Raw genomic sequence first — 16,862 nt, forward strand, 5'->3', positions numbered from 1 at the left:
AACGAACCAATACCGATTGACTAGACTTTTACAAAGTTTCTATGCTACACACAAGTTAGGGAAAGAACAGTAAAATTGGTTACGGAGGCTTCAAAGAAAGTTTGTGGATATAAAAAATAAAACGGGTTTATTTGCTGCACTCTGAAATAGAGAAAGGCTATGCCTGAATTTAAATGCAAGAGACAGTACAAAACCTAAAAACCTTACGAAACGACTAATTTGGTGCTCTTGATTTTATATGCTTATTTTTTAATTCTTATGATAATAAACAAGTGTATAACAATTTTAAGCTCAGAAAAAATTGTAGAATAAAAAATAGATATAAGTAGTTAAGCACACGTAGATGCAACTTTTGAACACATCCGCAAAGTGTTGTAACGCTTAAAAAGTATTTCAAAAAATAAATAAAATATTTTACTAAACTTTGAAAATTTCAAGCTCCTTGCCAGAACAGATGATATTGTACTTTGGTGTTAAGATTTTGCACAGAAGCTACTTTTGCATATAGACAACTATTCCGCATTACCGCAAAAACATAAAAAAAAAGTTTCATATTTTGAGGCCCCCTAATTTAACCTAATTGAAATAAAATGCTAAAGCCGAATCAGTTAAAATATGTTTCCAAAACAAAAGTGAATACAATAATGAAGTAATAAAAAATATTTATACAGTAGCGGGCTGACTCATTAGCCACTTTACCGGTGGGCCAATACTGTGTGTGTATATATATATATATATATATATATATATATATATATATATATATATATATATATATATATATATATATATATATATATATATATATATATATATATATATATATATATATATATATATATATATATATATATATATATATATATATATATATATATATATATATACACACAGTATTGGACAAAACATTTGCAACCAACATCGAACAATGCTAAAAAGTGTTCCTAATTTTACATGTCTTAAAAACGAAACGAACTATACTACCACAGCAAACAGTTCAGGAGTCTGAAGTCATAGCATGCCAAGACATGAGCAATCAGCTGACAGGTGACAGCACACAGGCAGAATTTCGTTGACAAGTGCCATTTTGCAGCGAACAAAACAAGTGCAACTTTTTTGGTTTGTTTCATTTTCTTAAGTCTGGTCCGTGTCAACGTCTCGGAAGTTTTTTAATAATTAAAGGAAGTATCCAGAAGTTTCCAGAAGCATGCAGAAGCTTCCAGAAGTTTCCAGAAGAAGCATCTGGAAGCATCCAGTAGCATCCAGAAATATCCAGAAACATTCAGCTTTATAAAATGTTATTAAGTTAAAAATGTTGGATAAAGTTTATGTTGAAGGCGTTATTTAAATCAACATTAAAGATACTGACATTAATATGACGAATGTTAGCGAATAATATAGCATTCTTTGAGATAATTGTTTTGTCTATAAATTGTTGTACCTGAAAGATCAGAGACTCTTACAGTCTTAGTCCGATAATCCGCTGATTATCACTGTCAAAATGAGTTTATAAACTTAACTAAATTACAAGATTTTAATTTATTAAATAAAAAAGTTAATCACTTCTACAAACTTTTTGTGAATATCATACAGTACAAAATTTTTTTAAAAATTACGTTTAAACTTAACATTTTAAAATCAATACGTGAACAGCTTTATGTATCTTTCTTTTTTCTTCTCACTGTTTGCTTTTAAATGTTGATTGATACTGTATAGACAATAAATACTGACATCACATAGACGCAAATCCAAATCAACTAAAGATGAGTTATCCATTAATGCCTCTTGAAGAGATATTCCAGCTTTCTTAAGAAATAAAAGTATTAAAATTATTGCTATAAAATTACAGTAGCGTGCAAAAGTAACCGGACAAGAGCATAACTTGAGATAACTTTTGAATGAAAAGTCCAATTTCTTTCAAATTTTTACTAAAATGTCAAAAAATTGATTACAAATCTAAAAACAAATGAATTTTTACTAAACCTAAGCAATCTTATCTTAAAAGTTCATTTAATTAAAATATGCGCGTGTAAAAGTATCCGGGCAGAAAAAAAAAACTTGAATTAGATTTTTTTTTAAACATTTTAAAAATTGAAAATGTTTTATTTTAAAGTAAATTGCTTAAGTACTTCGTCGGGAAGCCCTTAGCATTGGTTACTGCTTGAGAGTGAAAAGGCATTGAGTCCACCAGCTTCATAATCATAATAATTTTGATTTTTCCTCATTCTTGTTTCAGAGTATTCAATAAATCGCGTTTACTTGTTGGTTTTCGACCTGAAATTAATCGATCAATGAGCTTGCATAGACATTCAATAGAATTAAGGTCAGGACTTTGCTAAGGCTATTCGATTAATCGAATTTCTTTATTTTTGAAAAAAGTTTTTCACAAGGGTTGAAGAGTGCTTTGGGTCATTGTCCTGCTGAAATATCCATCCTCGAGCCCTGAAAAATGTTCCACGCAAAATGCTGTCTCGGTAAATGCTGAAATTAAAGAACTTTATAGTGTAAAATGTAGTGTTGACACAATCAAACGACTTTTGAGGTCTGCAAATCTATTTGGAAGACGTCCTACAAAGAAACTTTTTATTTATATAAAGAATTGAAAAGCACGTTTAAGATTTGCTAATGAACATTTGAATTGGGCAAGAAAACAGTGAGTAAAAGTACTTTTTAGTAACGAATTTAAGTTTATGTTATTTGGATCTGATAATATCAGATAAGTCCGTCGACACAAAGGCCATAAAAACGATCCTAAATACCAGCAGTAACCAACAGTAAAGCACAAAGGTCGAAACGTTATGAACAGGGCTAACTTGAATAGAGATTGTATCGGACCTATCCATTTGATTGATGGCAAAATGGACAAAAATATGTACAAAGTACATACTTTTGTATACTTAAGAATGTTATGCTACCACATGTTAAAGACAAATGCCTCAAGGAAGGATGTTTTAGCAGGACAATGACCCGAAGCACACTTCAACCCTTGTGAAAAACTTTTTTCAAAACTAAAGAAATTCGATTAATCGAATAGCCTTAGCAAAGTCCTGACCTCAATTCTATTGAATGTCTATGCAAGCTCATTGATCGATAAATTTCAGGTCAAAAACCAACAAGTAAACGTAATTTTTTGAATACTCTGAAACAAGAATGAGGAAAAATCAAAATTATTGTGATTATGAAGCTGGTGGACTCAATGCCTTGTCACTCTCAAGCAGTAATCAATGCTAAGGGCTTCCCAACGAAGTACTAAACCAATTTACTTTAAAATAAAGCATTTTCAATTTTTAAAATGTTTAAAAAAAAAATCTAATTCAAGTTTTTTTTTTCTGTCCGGATACTTTTGCACGCGATTGCTTAGATTTAGTAAAAATTCATTTGTTTTTAGATTTGTAACCAATTTTTTGACATTTAAGTAAAAATTTGAAAGAAATTGGATTTTTCATTCAAAAGTTATCTCAAGTTATGCTCTTGTCCGGTTACATTTGCACGCTACTGTATTACATAAAGTTCTTTAACGTTATTTAAAAGTTATTGCTAACTTTTCTTTTTATTAATATTTCTTTCTTTTCTTTACCTCATCATTGATAGTATTTCCAACAACACGATTCTATATATTCCTAAAAATATTATTAGCTAATCTATCCTATAATAGCATATGAGAAAAGTTCAAGTAATAATTAACTAGACTTTATATATTTCACTATTATAAATAGTATGTTCAGGAACAGCCTCCTATTTAGTTTATACGCAATTTAGTGCAAGCTCTTATATGTTTAGCTGTCTAGTTTAATTTGCTATTTTAGCACAGGTAAAAAAGAAAGATTTTGGTTAGCTTTAGGTAAAAGAATATTCGCAAGAGAATTTCGCACTTATAAAGAAATGAGTTAGTCGAAAAGAATTAATTGCCATCAATGATAAAGAGTTAGAGAGTTAACAACAAATAGTATTTAAACAATGTTTGAAGATACTGGATTATAGGGGGGACACAGAAAAATTATAGGGTGGACACGGAAAAATTATAAGGTGGACACGGAAAAATTTGGTCAACCGGTAATCCGGTAAATTGAGGTTTCTCTAAAACCATAAATGCTTTTATTTCAATTTTTTTTTTAATTAAATGTGTTAACTTCAATTAGGGTTTCAACTTAATTTTAAGGGGCTTCATAGGCTGTTTGGCAAGAGATCGAATTTTATAGCGGGATGCCATCATTTCGCAGATTCTTTTTTTTTTAACCTTACTGGTGGCATTAATTTCTTTTTTATGGAACTCCTTTTTATTTTTCATTACTACACTAGCACTGTTCAGGACGATTCGAAGGATTTGCATCTATAGGAACAATTTTCACATTATTATCTTTGCACCACTGTAGAACTTTTTCAGAATAGTGAGAAGTTGCGTGATCGGGTCAAAAGACATTAACGTTCTTATATAAAAAAAAATTCTTAAAAAAGCTGGAAATAAAACATTTCATAAGAAAAATACACTTCTTATGAAATGCTTTATTTCCAGCATTTTTAAGTACTTTTTTTTATATAAGAATGTTAAGTCTTGAATTTTCTTGCAAGAGCTCGCTGTGACTGGTTCGGATTTCTTGCTTATTGAACTGAGAATCGACTTTACCTTTTTGGATTTCTGGAAAGTTTTCTTTCCTCTACTTCCAGGTTTTCCTTCTAAGCTTTGAGTAGTCTAAAACTTTATATCTATGACTATAGATTTTGAGAAATTTGTACGTTTAGTAACCAAGCGATGTGAAGTCGATGAATTTTTGCAAAAATAAAATCACAACTTTATTAAGTTTTTGAAATTTTGAAAATCATCGTTTTTTAAACAAAATTTTTTCAAAACAACTAATGATAAGGAAGTAACGTTTAATTTTAAAAAAATAAAAGAAATAAAAAGCATTTACGGTTTTATTAAAATATCAATTTAAAGTTGACCGGATTTTTTCGTGTCCACCCGATAAAAAAAAGGCTTCTTGTTTCAACTTTTTTTCTTTAGCCTTGTTTTTACTTTGCAAGTTTCTTGTATGCTGCTATTGTTAGCTTTTGACTTTTTATTTTTATTAGCAGTTATTATTAATGCAGTTATTACTACCGGCTCGGTTTTTTTTCGGTTTATTTTCGGGTATTTTTTTTAGTTTACATCATTTTAAGGATGATGTAAACTGTATCCTAGATACTGCTGTTTAGTAGCAAGTTGCTTAAGTACAATATTAGGAAAGAAGCAGATACTACATTATACTTTTATATGCTTTAAAATAATAAACGCTGAATCTTCTCATCTTATTTTGTGAAGGCTTCTTTTTTCTTTTTATTGGGCTATGTAACTTTATATTTACTGTACTAATTTATTGAATTCAAAATGGCTTGTAGTATGATGTGGCAGCTTTCAGTGAAGTACATTCCAACAACAACTGTAACATACCAGAGTATTAACAGTGACTATTTGTACATGGGCAGTATTTTTGTTGTCTCTTAGATTCAGGTAGACACAGAGAATCCTAATCGCATATTCCATGTCAAGCCAAATTTGAACCTATTTCTTATTATCATATCTCACTCAACACATCTAGAACATCTAACTCGACAACTGGTTTAACTTTTATTACTTGTTTTAAGGATATAAACCTAATTTTATGCACTCTTTTATGTACTTTTATATTCAATGGAGAAATCATTTATTTAATGGACTCTTATGTACTTACACTTATGTACTTACACACTTTTATGTACTTTTATACTTAATGACAAAAAATCATTTGAGAAAACTTTCTTATACATTCAATGCTCAATCCCACCAGAGTTGCAAAAACAATTTTGTTTTGTACCTACCTACCTACTTATCATACCTACTTAAAGTTAATGTTTTTAGAAATTTAACGTAAATTAGAAATTAAATTAGAAATGAACGAAAAAAAATTTTCAAAAAATAAGTACTTTTACCACAAGTACTTTTAGTATCAACAATATATTGTGAAATTTACCTCTTTGATAGAGTTACATGATAAATTAAGACTCAATAGTGTTTTGTTATGTAATACAACCTAAAAAGAAATTTGTTTAATGAAACCAAAACAAGAAAAGAGGTATATTACATACTTTACCAAATTAAAAGTTTATTCTTAGATATTTTACATAAATTACAAAGATAAATGTTAATTAAAAAAAAATACTATAAAAACCAGATTAATTTGAGGTAAATTAGGATTTTAATCTACCAATAGTACAATGTATTTTAATAGTTTTCTATATAAGTTTAGTCATAATTCTGTTAAAAAAAAATTTAAAAATTAAAGAGTTTTTAAAATACTTGACAGAGCAGATCAATAGATACTTCACTAATGTCATTACTACCAAGATGCAAATGAGTAAGAGTTTTGTTGATTAATAATGCTTTGCAGATTGATTGACAACCACCGTCTTGCAACCTTTAATTAGAGTTGTAATGTTAAAAATCCTAAACATATATATATACATACATACGCAATAATAATTTTAAATGCATTCTTCAAAATAGAGCACTCAATGTTTTCAAAAAAAGAAGGCCAATAATAAAATAGTGGAAAATCATTTATAAAATTATTCTTATTATAAACAGTGTCTCATCAATAAAAAGTCATCAGAAATGAATGATCAAATTAATAAATTTCAATTTATACCAAAAATTAGATTAACTACTGTAATATTTTACACATTTGTGGAATATATTGACACTATTATAAAAAGAATTCTTTAGAATTGTTTACTTTATATTTAAAAAAAACTTTTAAAAAGGGGTTTATTATTATCATTTTTAAGAGCTCACTTATTTCTATAGTTTTTTAAGAGAAACTTATTTTCATGCATTTAGAAATCAATTCTAATTTTTAATTTAACTACCATTCTTGGTTCGAATAAGTAATTATTTCAAATTTTTCTTGTAGATATAATATGCAATTTTTGAAAATATTATTATATGCAGGTGGTGTTTGGCATGGATTGACCAATTAATATAAAAAATTTTTTTTTCATCTTTCAATATAAAATATAAAAATATCATATAAAAAAGTCCTGTCTGATGCTAAGTCCCGTTAGTCTTAACTTATTAAATCTCCTAGCTTATCTCAGATGTTAGGTTCTAGAGACTTTTGGAAAATATATATAACACTGTCGTTAACGTAAGTCTAGCAATTCCATCTCTAATTGATGGGACTGATCCTATTAATTTTCCCCAGAATATGGCATTGTTAGAAATCCATATAAAAAAAAGAGTTATTCGTACTTGAGTTATTGACCTTTTTCTTTAATTTGACTCTTGAATCGAATGGTCATACTTTTCCTGCTATTCCAGTTAAACATATTAACATATTGTTAGACATCCAAATCACTCTGGCTTCCGATGCTAAAGTCAATTCTCAATAAAAACTTTCTACCCGTTGTGTTTCAGACAACATTTAAATCATAATCTTACAAAAGTGTTTTGTCATTTAAAAACTTTCGAAAACACTCTGACCTCTTCAATTATCTTATGATTAGCCTTCTCTCTTTTATTAGTTTCTTTATATAATAGTTTTAAGATTTTTAAATCATATCTTCATTACCAATAACTTTAGGAGTACTGTAAGGTACTACATTTGCTCCTGTACCGTTTTTTACCTACAATAACAATCTTCATGACAATATTACATCTAAAATTTGCTGACAACTCAATTTTTTACTCAAACCTGGGGCATGCAGTGGTTTATGGATTTTAATTCCAAAAAAACTCAGTTATTTAATCCAATCAACTATGTATTGTTGTCAACTAACTATTGTTGACATTCTTATATTAACGAATAACTACTCTTTCACTCTCAGACAAGGTCTAACAATACATTGTAATTGTAGTTAGACCTGCTTTATCTGCCAAGCTTGAGCCACTCACCTATCGTTGTAAGGTTGCATCTTTTTGTTTTCTCTACTACGCATCTATGTATTCCTTGCATACTATGCATTCTTTGCATACTATGCATTCCTTTTTCTACTATACAATTTTTTTTCTACTTAAAAATACTCAGAAAATTTTAGAAAGTTCCATATACTCAGAAAATTTTAGAAAGTTCCATAAAGTTCAAGAAAAATCTAGGCTTCAAAAAGTCATAATGGCACTGCCTGCAATTTTTAAGTACAAGTAAAGTAATTAAATTTTTAAGTAGAAAAAAAAAAACGATCCATTGAATGAAGTTTTTGACATTACAAAAAAAGATGGTTAATAGCTCTGTAGTGAGGACAAACGATTGTATCATCTTCAGATTGAAAGCAAAGGGCAAGTCGGGTATACAACTGGGAAGGCTGCTAGTTTGAAAACTATCCATCAAAAAGAAGAAAATGTTCTTGAAGTATACTTCAACAACAGTAACAGCAGAATATTAAGAGTATGAAGATTCAAAAGATGATTGTAGCAGACACTACAAATGTAAACAATGGAATATGGTAGAAAACACCATGTGCTTTAGGAGTCATAATTACTGGTACTGTTGATTTTTTTCAGGTCTTTCCTTTAAAATTAGTCTGTCCTTTAAAGTTAGTCAAGATTTTTCTGCCATTCCTAAAAGTATGTCAACATTCTTTACCAGGATTGCACTCATTCCCTGCTGATCAACCACCATATAACGGCTGCATCTGAATGTTTGACTTTGCAGGCCAATATTTTACTTTTAGTTAACACTGTTGACACACACATAATTTACTAAAGAAGACACCCGGTTAACTGGGGTCCAAAGAATGATGAAGCTTTTCTAAATATGTATGTTTTTTGCTTTTCTGTGTTCATATTTGTTGCCTGATATTTAATTTAGTCTGGTGAGCGCCTGTTTTATCCACAATTTTATGGATTTGCACAAGCAAAAATGACAACTAGCAAGTTAGGTCTAATAAATACAAACAGACCAAGGGAAGAAGAAGAACAATCAAGATCAAAGAGAATACTGATGAAATAAAAAGTTGCTATACAAAATTTATAAAAAACAACAAATAAGTAAAATTATTACACAAGATGTGCCATGCAAAATGCTTTATATGTACAAGACTGAAAAATTGCAAAAACTGTGGTATAAAAGGTGTGAGTACATCATGAGAAGATAGACTTTTAATGAATATTGTTAATAATGAGCCCCACACAACATCTGCAAGATTATTACAACTTACTATTTACGAAAGGGGTTTTACTGCTTTTTTGAGAATAATTAGATTGCTGTATTATAACTTGCAAGAAGACCAGCTAAAAAACCTTTATTAACTCCAGAACAATTGCAAGCTAGGATTAAACTTTGTAAGAGTTTAAAAGAAAAGACACCAGAATGGTGAGAATGAGTAATGTTTACGAGTGATTGACCAAAATTCTGTTTTGGTATCGGTTTCAGCCGAAATTTCAATTTGAACAGATAACAAAACTTCAGTTTCGGTACTTTTTATAAATTTGGTGAGAAGCATTTAGTTGAAAATTTTCGGTTGAAAAACATACCGAAACCGAAAAAAAATTTTGGTTTTGGTATGTTTTTTAACTGAAAAACATTCCAAAACCAAAGAAAAAGATTTTAAATTTTTATCTAATTAAAAAAAATAGTTATTTTCGAAAATTTTTTCAAAATATTTTAAAAACTTGCACTTAAGTTTTAAGAATTATCATAATATCTCGAAAAAATCTTGTTTTGCAGAGAAAATCTGCTAGTTGTTAACTTTCACTATTGACTTATATAAGTTAATAGCGAAAGTTAACAACTGGCAGATTTTCTCTGCAAAACAAGATTTTTTTGAGATATTTTGAAGATTCTTAATTTTATTTAAAGATTCTTAATTTTATTTAAAGAAAATTTATTTAAAGATGCAATTTCACATTTTTTGTTTTTTTATACATGTGTTATGTAAGAATTGCACATGTTTCACAAATTGAGATTTAGTACATAAATTGGCGATATAAATATATCGCCAATTTATGTACTAAATCTCTGTACTTAAAAAATTATGTGCAATTCTTACATAATACACGTATAAAAAACAACAAATGTGAAATTGCATCTTTAAATAAAATTTTCAAATGAAATTCATTTTGACTAGCCGAAATGTCAGTATCGGTTTTGGTAAAATATTTGCGAAAATGTCACTTTCGGTTTCGGCACCGAACTAGAATACCCAAAATTTAGGTTTACTTCAGTTTCGGTTGATCACTAATGTTCACAGATGTGCGTTACAAAGTACCTTTCAACATATTAGAGGCACAGGCTATATTATTGACCTGTGGGAGAATTAATGAATTCAAAGTATATTATAAAATAGTCAAACATCCTTCTTCAGTAATTCAGTATGAGGAGCAATCACAGCACAAGATCAATGCAGATTGCATTTCTTTAAAAAAGGCAAAAAAGTCAATGCACAAAAATATCTCTTGATGCTGAAATATAAAGTGAAACAGCATATGGAAATTACCAAAACCAAAGTATTTCAGCAAGATTCAGCAACATGTCACACAGCTAAAATAATTCGTTGATATATGCTATAAAAGTATTTCAACCAATAAGATGCATCTGCAAGAGGTTTTATTCGGCAAGCAGTACCTCCATATGTAAGTTATAGCATTTTCAACTTTTTCATTAAGAAGTGTGTGGATTTAATATGGAACTGAAAAAAAAGTTTACTAGAATATATCTGACTATAATAATTTACATATATGCAATGCTGGATTAACCTAGGCACATGGATACAGCTGCACCTAGCCCTAAAAAATGGGTTCCCAGCAGGAGCCCCTGATTTTTTAAATATAGATGCCACTACAATTAGAGATTTGTTGGGGTTTTTATATCACTAGAGCAAGGACCTAAAATTGAATAAAATCTCCAGTTTTTTAATACGTAAAATAATATAATATGAGCAGTATAAGAATGTTAATGTTTTTGTAGTTATTTAGCTTTAGGATTTCCAGTTTGTTTTCATCATATGTATATATTTACTTTTAAATTTTCAATGTAATACAAATTTTTTTTTTAATTGATAAAAATGCTGAAAGAGCATAACTTATGTTATGCTCCTTCAGCATTTATAACAAAGTTACTTTTGCTGCATAAGTACCTTTTTATATGAAAAACTAAAACAAGAAAATATTTACATAGTCATTTTTTTTTGTTTTAGTTCAGTTTGTCAATATGTCAATTGATTCAGCATTGCAAAAAGAGTTGAAAGAAGCGCAAATCTACTGGATTTCTATAAATGAAATTCTTAATCAAAATGTTGCAGACAAAAATTTTAAAAAATCCAAAAAAGTGACAAAAAACTAATTTAAGATACTTCCTCTGAAGTATTTTTCTTTCAAGTTAAAATAAGGTGAGACTCAAAAGACTGGCTTATTTATTCATTATCCACTGAAAAAAAATTTTAGTTTTTTCTGATTGATTTTTTGAAATTCGAATGACAACTTTAGAATTGGATTCGATGAATGGTTGCATGGACAGCGTTCTATACAGATGCATAAACCAAGCAAACAGCACACTGATGCAGTCCAGTGCTCAGAGCCTTGGAAATCCTTTCAAAATTTAATTCATTCTTAGCTAAACACTTAAAAAATTAAGGAAATTATTGACAACTCACAAATGGCAGATAATTTGTTCTGATCTTGTAAGTGGTGCAGGAAAGGACAGGATAGTTACCATAAAAAGTCTGAGTGGGACAAAGTGGTCAGCAAGAGCCATTTATGTTAAATTCTATGTGCATTTTACAGTCATATCCTTGAGACTTTAGAATCAATTGCTCTAGATAAAGATGAAAAATGCCAGACACAAAATGAAGCCACAACACTTTTAAAGTAAAAAAAACTTTTGATGTTGTTTTGATGACAGAGCTTTGATACAGAATCATATTATTATTTGGTGCTACTATTACCAACTTTTAGGATAGAAGATTTTGGTGTGCCATTGCTTCAATTTTTTTTGGAACATGTGAAATTAATTTGTGAAGCTTTTTTTATCATTAAAAAATGTGCTGGAATGTTTTCAAGCATTATTCTAAAGCAGATGCAAAAAGTAGAATATATAAGAATTCAGATATAATGAAGTGGTTCTAAGTGACAAATTTAAAATTAAACACTTTTTCCCTGTCATAGATAAGTTGAAAATATGCTTGAAAAAAAAACTTTCTGCTTACAATTTTGCAGAAAAAAACTTTTCCAAACATGACTGCTCCTGTAGTTGTTGCCAAATCCTTGTGTACTTTTTCTCTATCAGACGTAGGTACACAATTCCATGATTAAATTGCTAAGTTTCCAGGTTTATTGAAAATGGGAAGAATATATCAGTACTAGAGTGTTTACAAACAACTCGTAGGAATAAATAAGAATCAGTTTTTTCCAATGCTGATATTGCACATCGGATTTTTCTAATTCTTCCATTACTAATTGTAGTGCAGAAAGAGCATTTTTAAACATGGATATGGTTAAGAATGATCTTTGTTCCTTAATGTTATATGGTTGTTTAAATGTTCTCTTCGTTTAACTCACTTACCAAATATAATTTTTGAAGATGTTGTTATTGACTTTGCTAATGTGATAACAAGAAAAATTTCTCTATGAATAAAAATTTCTTTGCGAATAAAAATTTGTTTTTAAATATACTTTTTTAGGAATGGGAACACAAATAACTTTTGCATCTGGCTTCTAATACCCTTAATCTGGCCTTGCATATATATATGTATACAATGCATACATGTATATTGCTACAATCTATATACAAGCTGTATACATGTATTTACATATTTATAGATAGATTTATACTGTCAAAACCCAAATCCTCAGTTTTTCTCTGAAATGCTATTTTAGTATAATTTCATCACTGAAAACTAATAGGAAAAAAAAGCTTAACTTACTGGTTCAATTGCAAATTAAGAAACTTTAAAGTAGAGTTAAGTTCAATAGCATATGCTATAGCTGCAGCACCTGCTCCTGATATATGATTATCCTTAAGATCAAGTTTTACAAGATGGGAATGGTTGTTTAATAGTTTTCCCATTGCTCTTGCACTTTTATCACCGAGCTTGTTGTGGGAAAAATCTAAAAACAATTGTTTTAATTGGATAAATAAAATTTGTATAACTGTGAGTAACTTAATTATAATAATAAACTGTGAGTAAATTAGTTAATTTGAGTTAATTTAAAGTTAATTTAAGCTCATTTTTTTCTATTTTGTGATGAAACATGAATTCAATGTCGATAATACCCTACCTTATACTATCATTATTTATGATTAAAATGTTCATATTCATTCTATGCCCTTCAGAATGGACCATGAAGACATAGAATGCTTGCATAACTTTTATAAAAAAATCAATCAATTATCTCATCAATATATAAAATAAAGTTAAACAAAATTACCGAGTGTCTTTAGTGTTGGATGATCAATTATACTTTTTATAATCACTCTAGCTTTGACATCATCTACTTTGCTTTTGGACAACTGAAACAATGTCAACTGCGAGAAAAGGGGTAAAGCCTAAAAAGTAAAAACTTCATGTTTATATTGCTACTAAAATGATTGCATTATGCCAACTTTATATAATTATAAAATAACTACAAAATAGTTAAAACATAACTTTGCTAAGAGAGAACAATCTCTCATTGTAAACTCAAATAAATTCCATTCAAAATTCATTCCACACTTTTGCACGCTTCATAAAAAAAAAAATTAAATAATAAATTTAAATCTAATATTAAATAGAAAAGATATTTATAAAAAACAACATTGTTATTCCAGTTTTAAAGAAATAAAATTTTAATAATGAAAAATAATAAGTCCATTTTTCAAATAAATATTTTTCAATTTTTCAATTTAAAAAAAAAATGATAATTCAATAATTCAAGGAAAAATGAATATTTGGTTTGAAAAAAAAAGGTGTTAACGTTTTTGACGTTAAGTTAACTTGCCTGATAAAATCAAAAGTAAATAAAAACAAGATTTTTTTCACATTATTTTCATCATTAGGCCACTAAGCAATAAAGTAATTAACAACTAATGACTTTGATTCCTCAATTTTTAATAAAAACTTCAAATTGAAATATCTACTTTTAATTTAAATTTTCTTATTTATTGCAAAACAAATTTACCCATAATAAAGGCTTAGTTCATTTAAACAGGGAACAAATTTCACCAAAATGTTTATGTCAAAATGATCACCAACAAATATATTGTCTTCTGAATCGCTCTCACTAAAATTATAAATTTTATTGTTTTAATTATTTATATTGTTTTTGTAGTATAACAACAGTATAAAACTGTGTGTCAGTATATCAATTTTTTTTTCTTAAACTAAACAAAATAGTCATATATAAAATCATAAAATAAAAAACTTGAAAATAAGTAAACCTAAAAATTTCTAAACACATTTAAAAAAGAAAAATAGAAACCAAAATAAGTTCTGTATTATATAAAGAAACAAATTCTATATTATATAAAGAAAAATACAAATCAACATATATTCTGTTTAAGTTTTTTTATCTGTGTGATAATACTGTCAGCATACCTTATTCTGATTTATTTTATTGCTCATAAACAACAACTGCAGCTTGAAAAGTAATACAAAATAAAAATAAATACAGAGTTATAAAAAAAGATTTGATATGTTAGTAACAAATGAGCACTGCATCAGTTTTATGTCCCAATAAGTTAATGCCAGCAAAAGTTAAAAAATTAACAATTTAAATAAATAATTAGTTTGTCAACTGGTTTAAGATTGTTTCATATAGAGAAAAAAAAACTTACAATCTGATTTCTTTTGCTATAGACAGTTATTAGTTTATTTAGCTTATTTTGTATCTATGGTCATAACTTTAAACCATGTATAATTTTGTTTTATTTATTTATATGACCATGCTCTCTGCATTTATAATAGATCTACAATATAGATCCAAAAAAAATAACATACCAGTCAGAAAAACTATCATTGAGATTTTGCTGAGGTACTTTAATTGGAGGAAGAAGCTGCTTGATTTCTAAGCGCTTTATGAATTTCCCTGATAACTTCAAAGTTTCATTTAACTAATATAAAGCAAATAACTCAAGTTTCTTGTCGTTTGTGTTGATAATATGAATGATAAAAAAGTATATAATATAAATAAAAATAAAATAATAAACAACTATATAAAAAGCCGTGAAAAAATAAAAACAGTTTTTGATAGATAGTGAAAATCTACTATGCTTAATTTGCATGCGTAGTTTCTACGTGTATGTCTGTATATTTAAGTTTTTAGAGATACACATGTCTATATATTTGTGTATGATCATGTATAAATCTGTGTGAGGCCATCTAGCTATCTGTGTGTGACCATGATATTTCTATAACAATTAAAGTTTATTTTCAAAAAACAAATTTAACTTACCAATGAAGGATCAGTTGTGCCAGGTATAAAGTTTTCTATATGACCTGATAAAACATAAAACAACAATTTTATCAGCTTAAAGGTCTTCATAAATTTTAAACTCTTAAAACTTTAAAATCTATACATTAATAAAACTATAAAGAAAATTCATGCAAAATAATATGATTGAGCATGATACTTCTAGGGATAAGGTGAAGATTAAATATGTTAAGTGATGTTATGTCATGTAAGTGTATATATATATATATATATATATATATATATATATATATATATATATAAACACATTTATATTGATATATATATATATATACACTTATTCTTTGTGGCTGGTGAGCCCCGACTTTTTCCAATGTACACTACAACAACAAAACGGACATTAGGCTATCCCGCTGGATGTGGTTACGGCGCCCAATAACCTAATGGCTACGCTCACACTCACGCACACGTTCATTCGGGAGCTCCACAATGCACGTCAGATCAGCGCTCGCTGACGATATGCTCGGATCTAAAATCTCACTCCTTACGTCTGGCTCTGATGTGCCAGCCCATAAGCGCAAGGAGTGAGTGTGTTTAGCTTTCTATTCACCCAATTTGAAAGTGAACGAAAACATAACGAGACTATACGAGACGACCAAACGGTACATACTAATGCACTACACCACCACACCTGTAGACATCAACAGTCTCTAAAATCAGTATATCAAATATTTGTTCTTTGTTGCATATGTTCAACACTCAGAATGACTAGAGCGTTAGTTGTTCCTCCCCATACCACCTTATCGTCTATTCTTCGTTTTCCTCCTTCACAAAAGTCTTGCCACACATTTTATATTTTCTTATGATTTTTATTTTTTATTCAATGACACCATCTACAATCTGTTTTTATTTTCACATCTCCCAGGTCTACGTAACTGGACGGCTCCGTTGGTCACTTTTTGCGATCTTTGTGTCGCATAAACAACTAAAACTATTCTTTGTGGCTGGTGAGCCACGACTTCTTCCAATGTACACTACAACGACAAAACGGACATTAGGCTATCCCGATGGATGTGGTCATGGCGCTCAATAACCTAATGGCTACGCTAACACTCACGCACACGTTCATTCGGAAGCTCCACAATGCACGTCGGATTAGCGCTTGCTGACTATGTGCTCGGATCTAAAGTCTCACTCCATAGCACATCATTCCACACCAGCACGGGGCAGTAGCTCTTTTGACTAAGAGCGATGGCTTGTGGCCTATGGTGACTAATGTGTGCATTCGATCAATTGAAATCCATTCTGTAGGTCTTACGTCTGGCTCTGATGTGCTAGCCCATAAGCGCAAGGAGTGAGTGTGTTTAGCTTTCTATTCACCCGATTTGAAAGTGAACGAAAACATAATGAGACCGTACGAGACGACCAAACGGTACATACTAATGCACTACACCATCACACCTGTAGACATTAACAGTCTCTAAAATCAGTTTATCAAATATTTATT

General features: G+C 29.1%; 1 protein-coding gene across 1 annotated transcript in view; it reads right to left on the bottom strand.

Annotated features, from left to right (window-relative positions):
* Positions 1-1,524: 1,524 nt before the first annotated feature.
* LOC100211805 (dynein regulatory complex subunit 5) overlaps positions 1,525-16,862 on the bottom strand; it is a 47,622-nt gene continuing 32,284 nt past the window's right edge. Inside the window, exons 7-15 of the mRNA XM_065799446.1 lie at positions 15,377-15,420; positions 14,923-15,035; positions 14,105-14,206; positions 13,593-13,668; positions 13,376-13,493; positions 12,871-13,054; positions 6,314-6,431; positions 5,988-6,047; positions 1,525-1,806 (exon numbers count right to left, since the gene is read on the bottom strand). Of these exons, the coding sequence (XP_065655518.1) occupies positions 1,639-1,806; positions 5,988-6,047; positions 6,314-6,431; positions 12,871-13,054; positions 13,376-13,493; positions 13,593-13,668; positions 14,105-14,206; positions 14,923-15,035; positions 15,377-15,420 (983 nt within the window). The 3' untranslated portion in view covers positions 1,525-1,638. The remainder of the gene's footprint in view (positions 1,807-5,987; positions 6,048-6,313; positions 6,432-12,870; positions 13,055-13,375; positions 13,494-13,592; positions 13,669-14,104; positions 14,207-14,922; positions 15,036-15,376; positions 15,421-16,862) is intronic.

This window comes from Hydra vulgaris, chromosome 06 (genome assembly GCF_038396675.1).
Source record: "Hydra vulgaris chromosome 06, alternate assembly HydraT2T_AEP".
NCBI lineage: Eukaryota > Metazoa > Cnidaria > Hydrozoa > Anthoathecata > Hydridae > Hydra > Hydra vulgaris.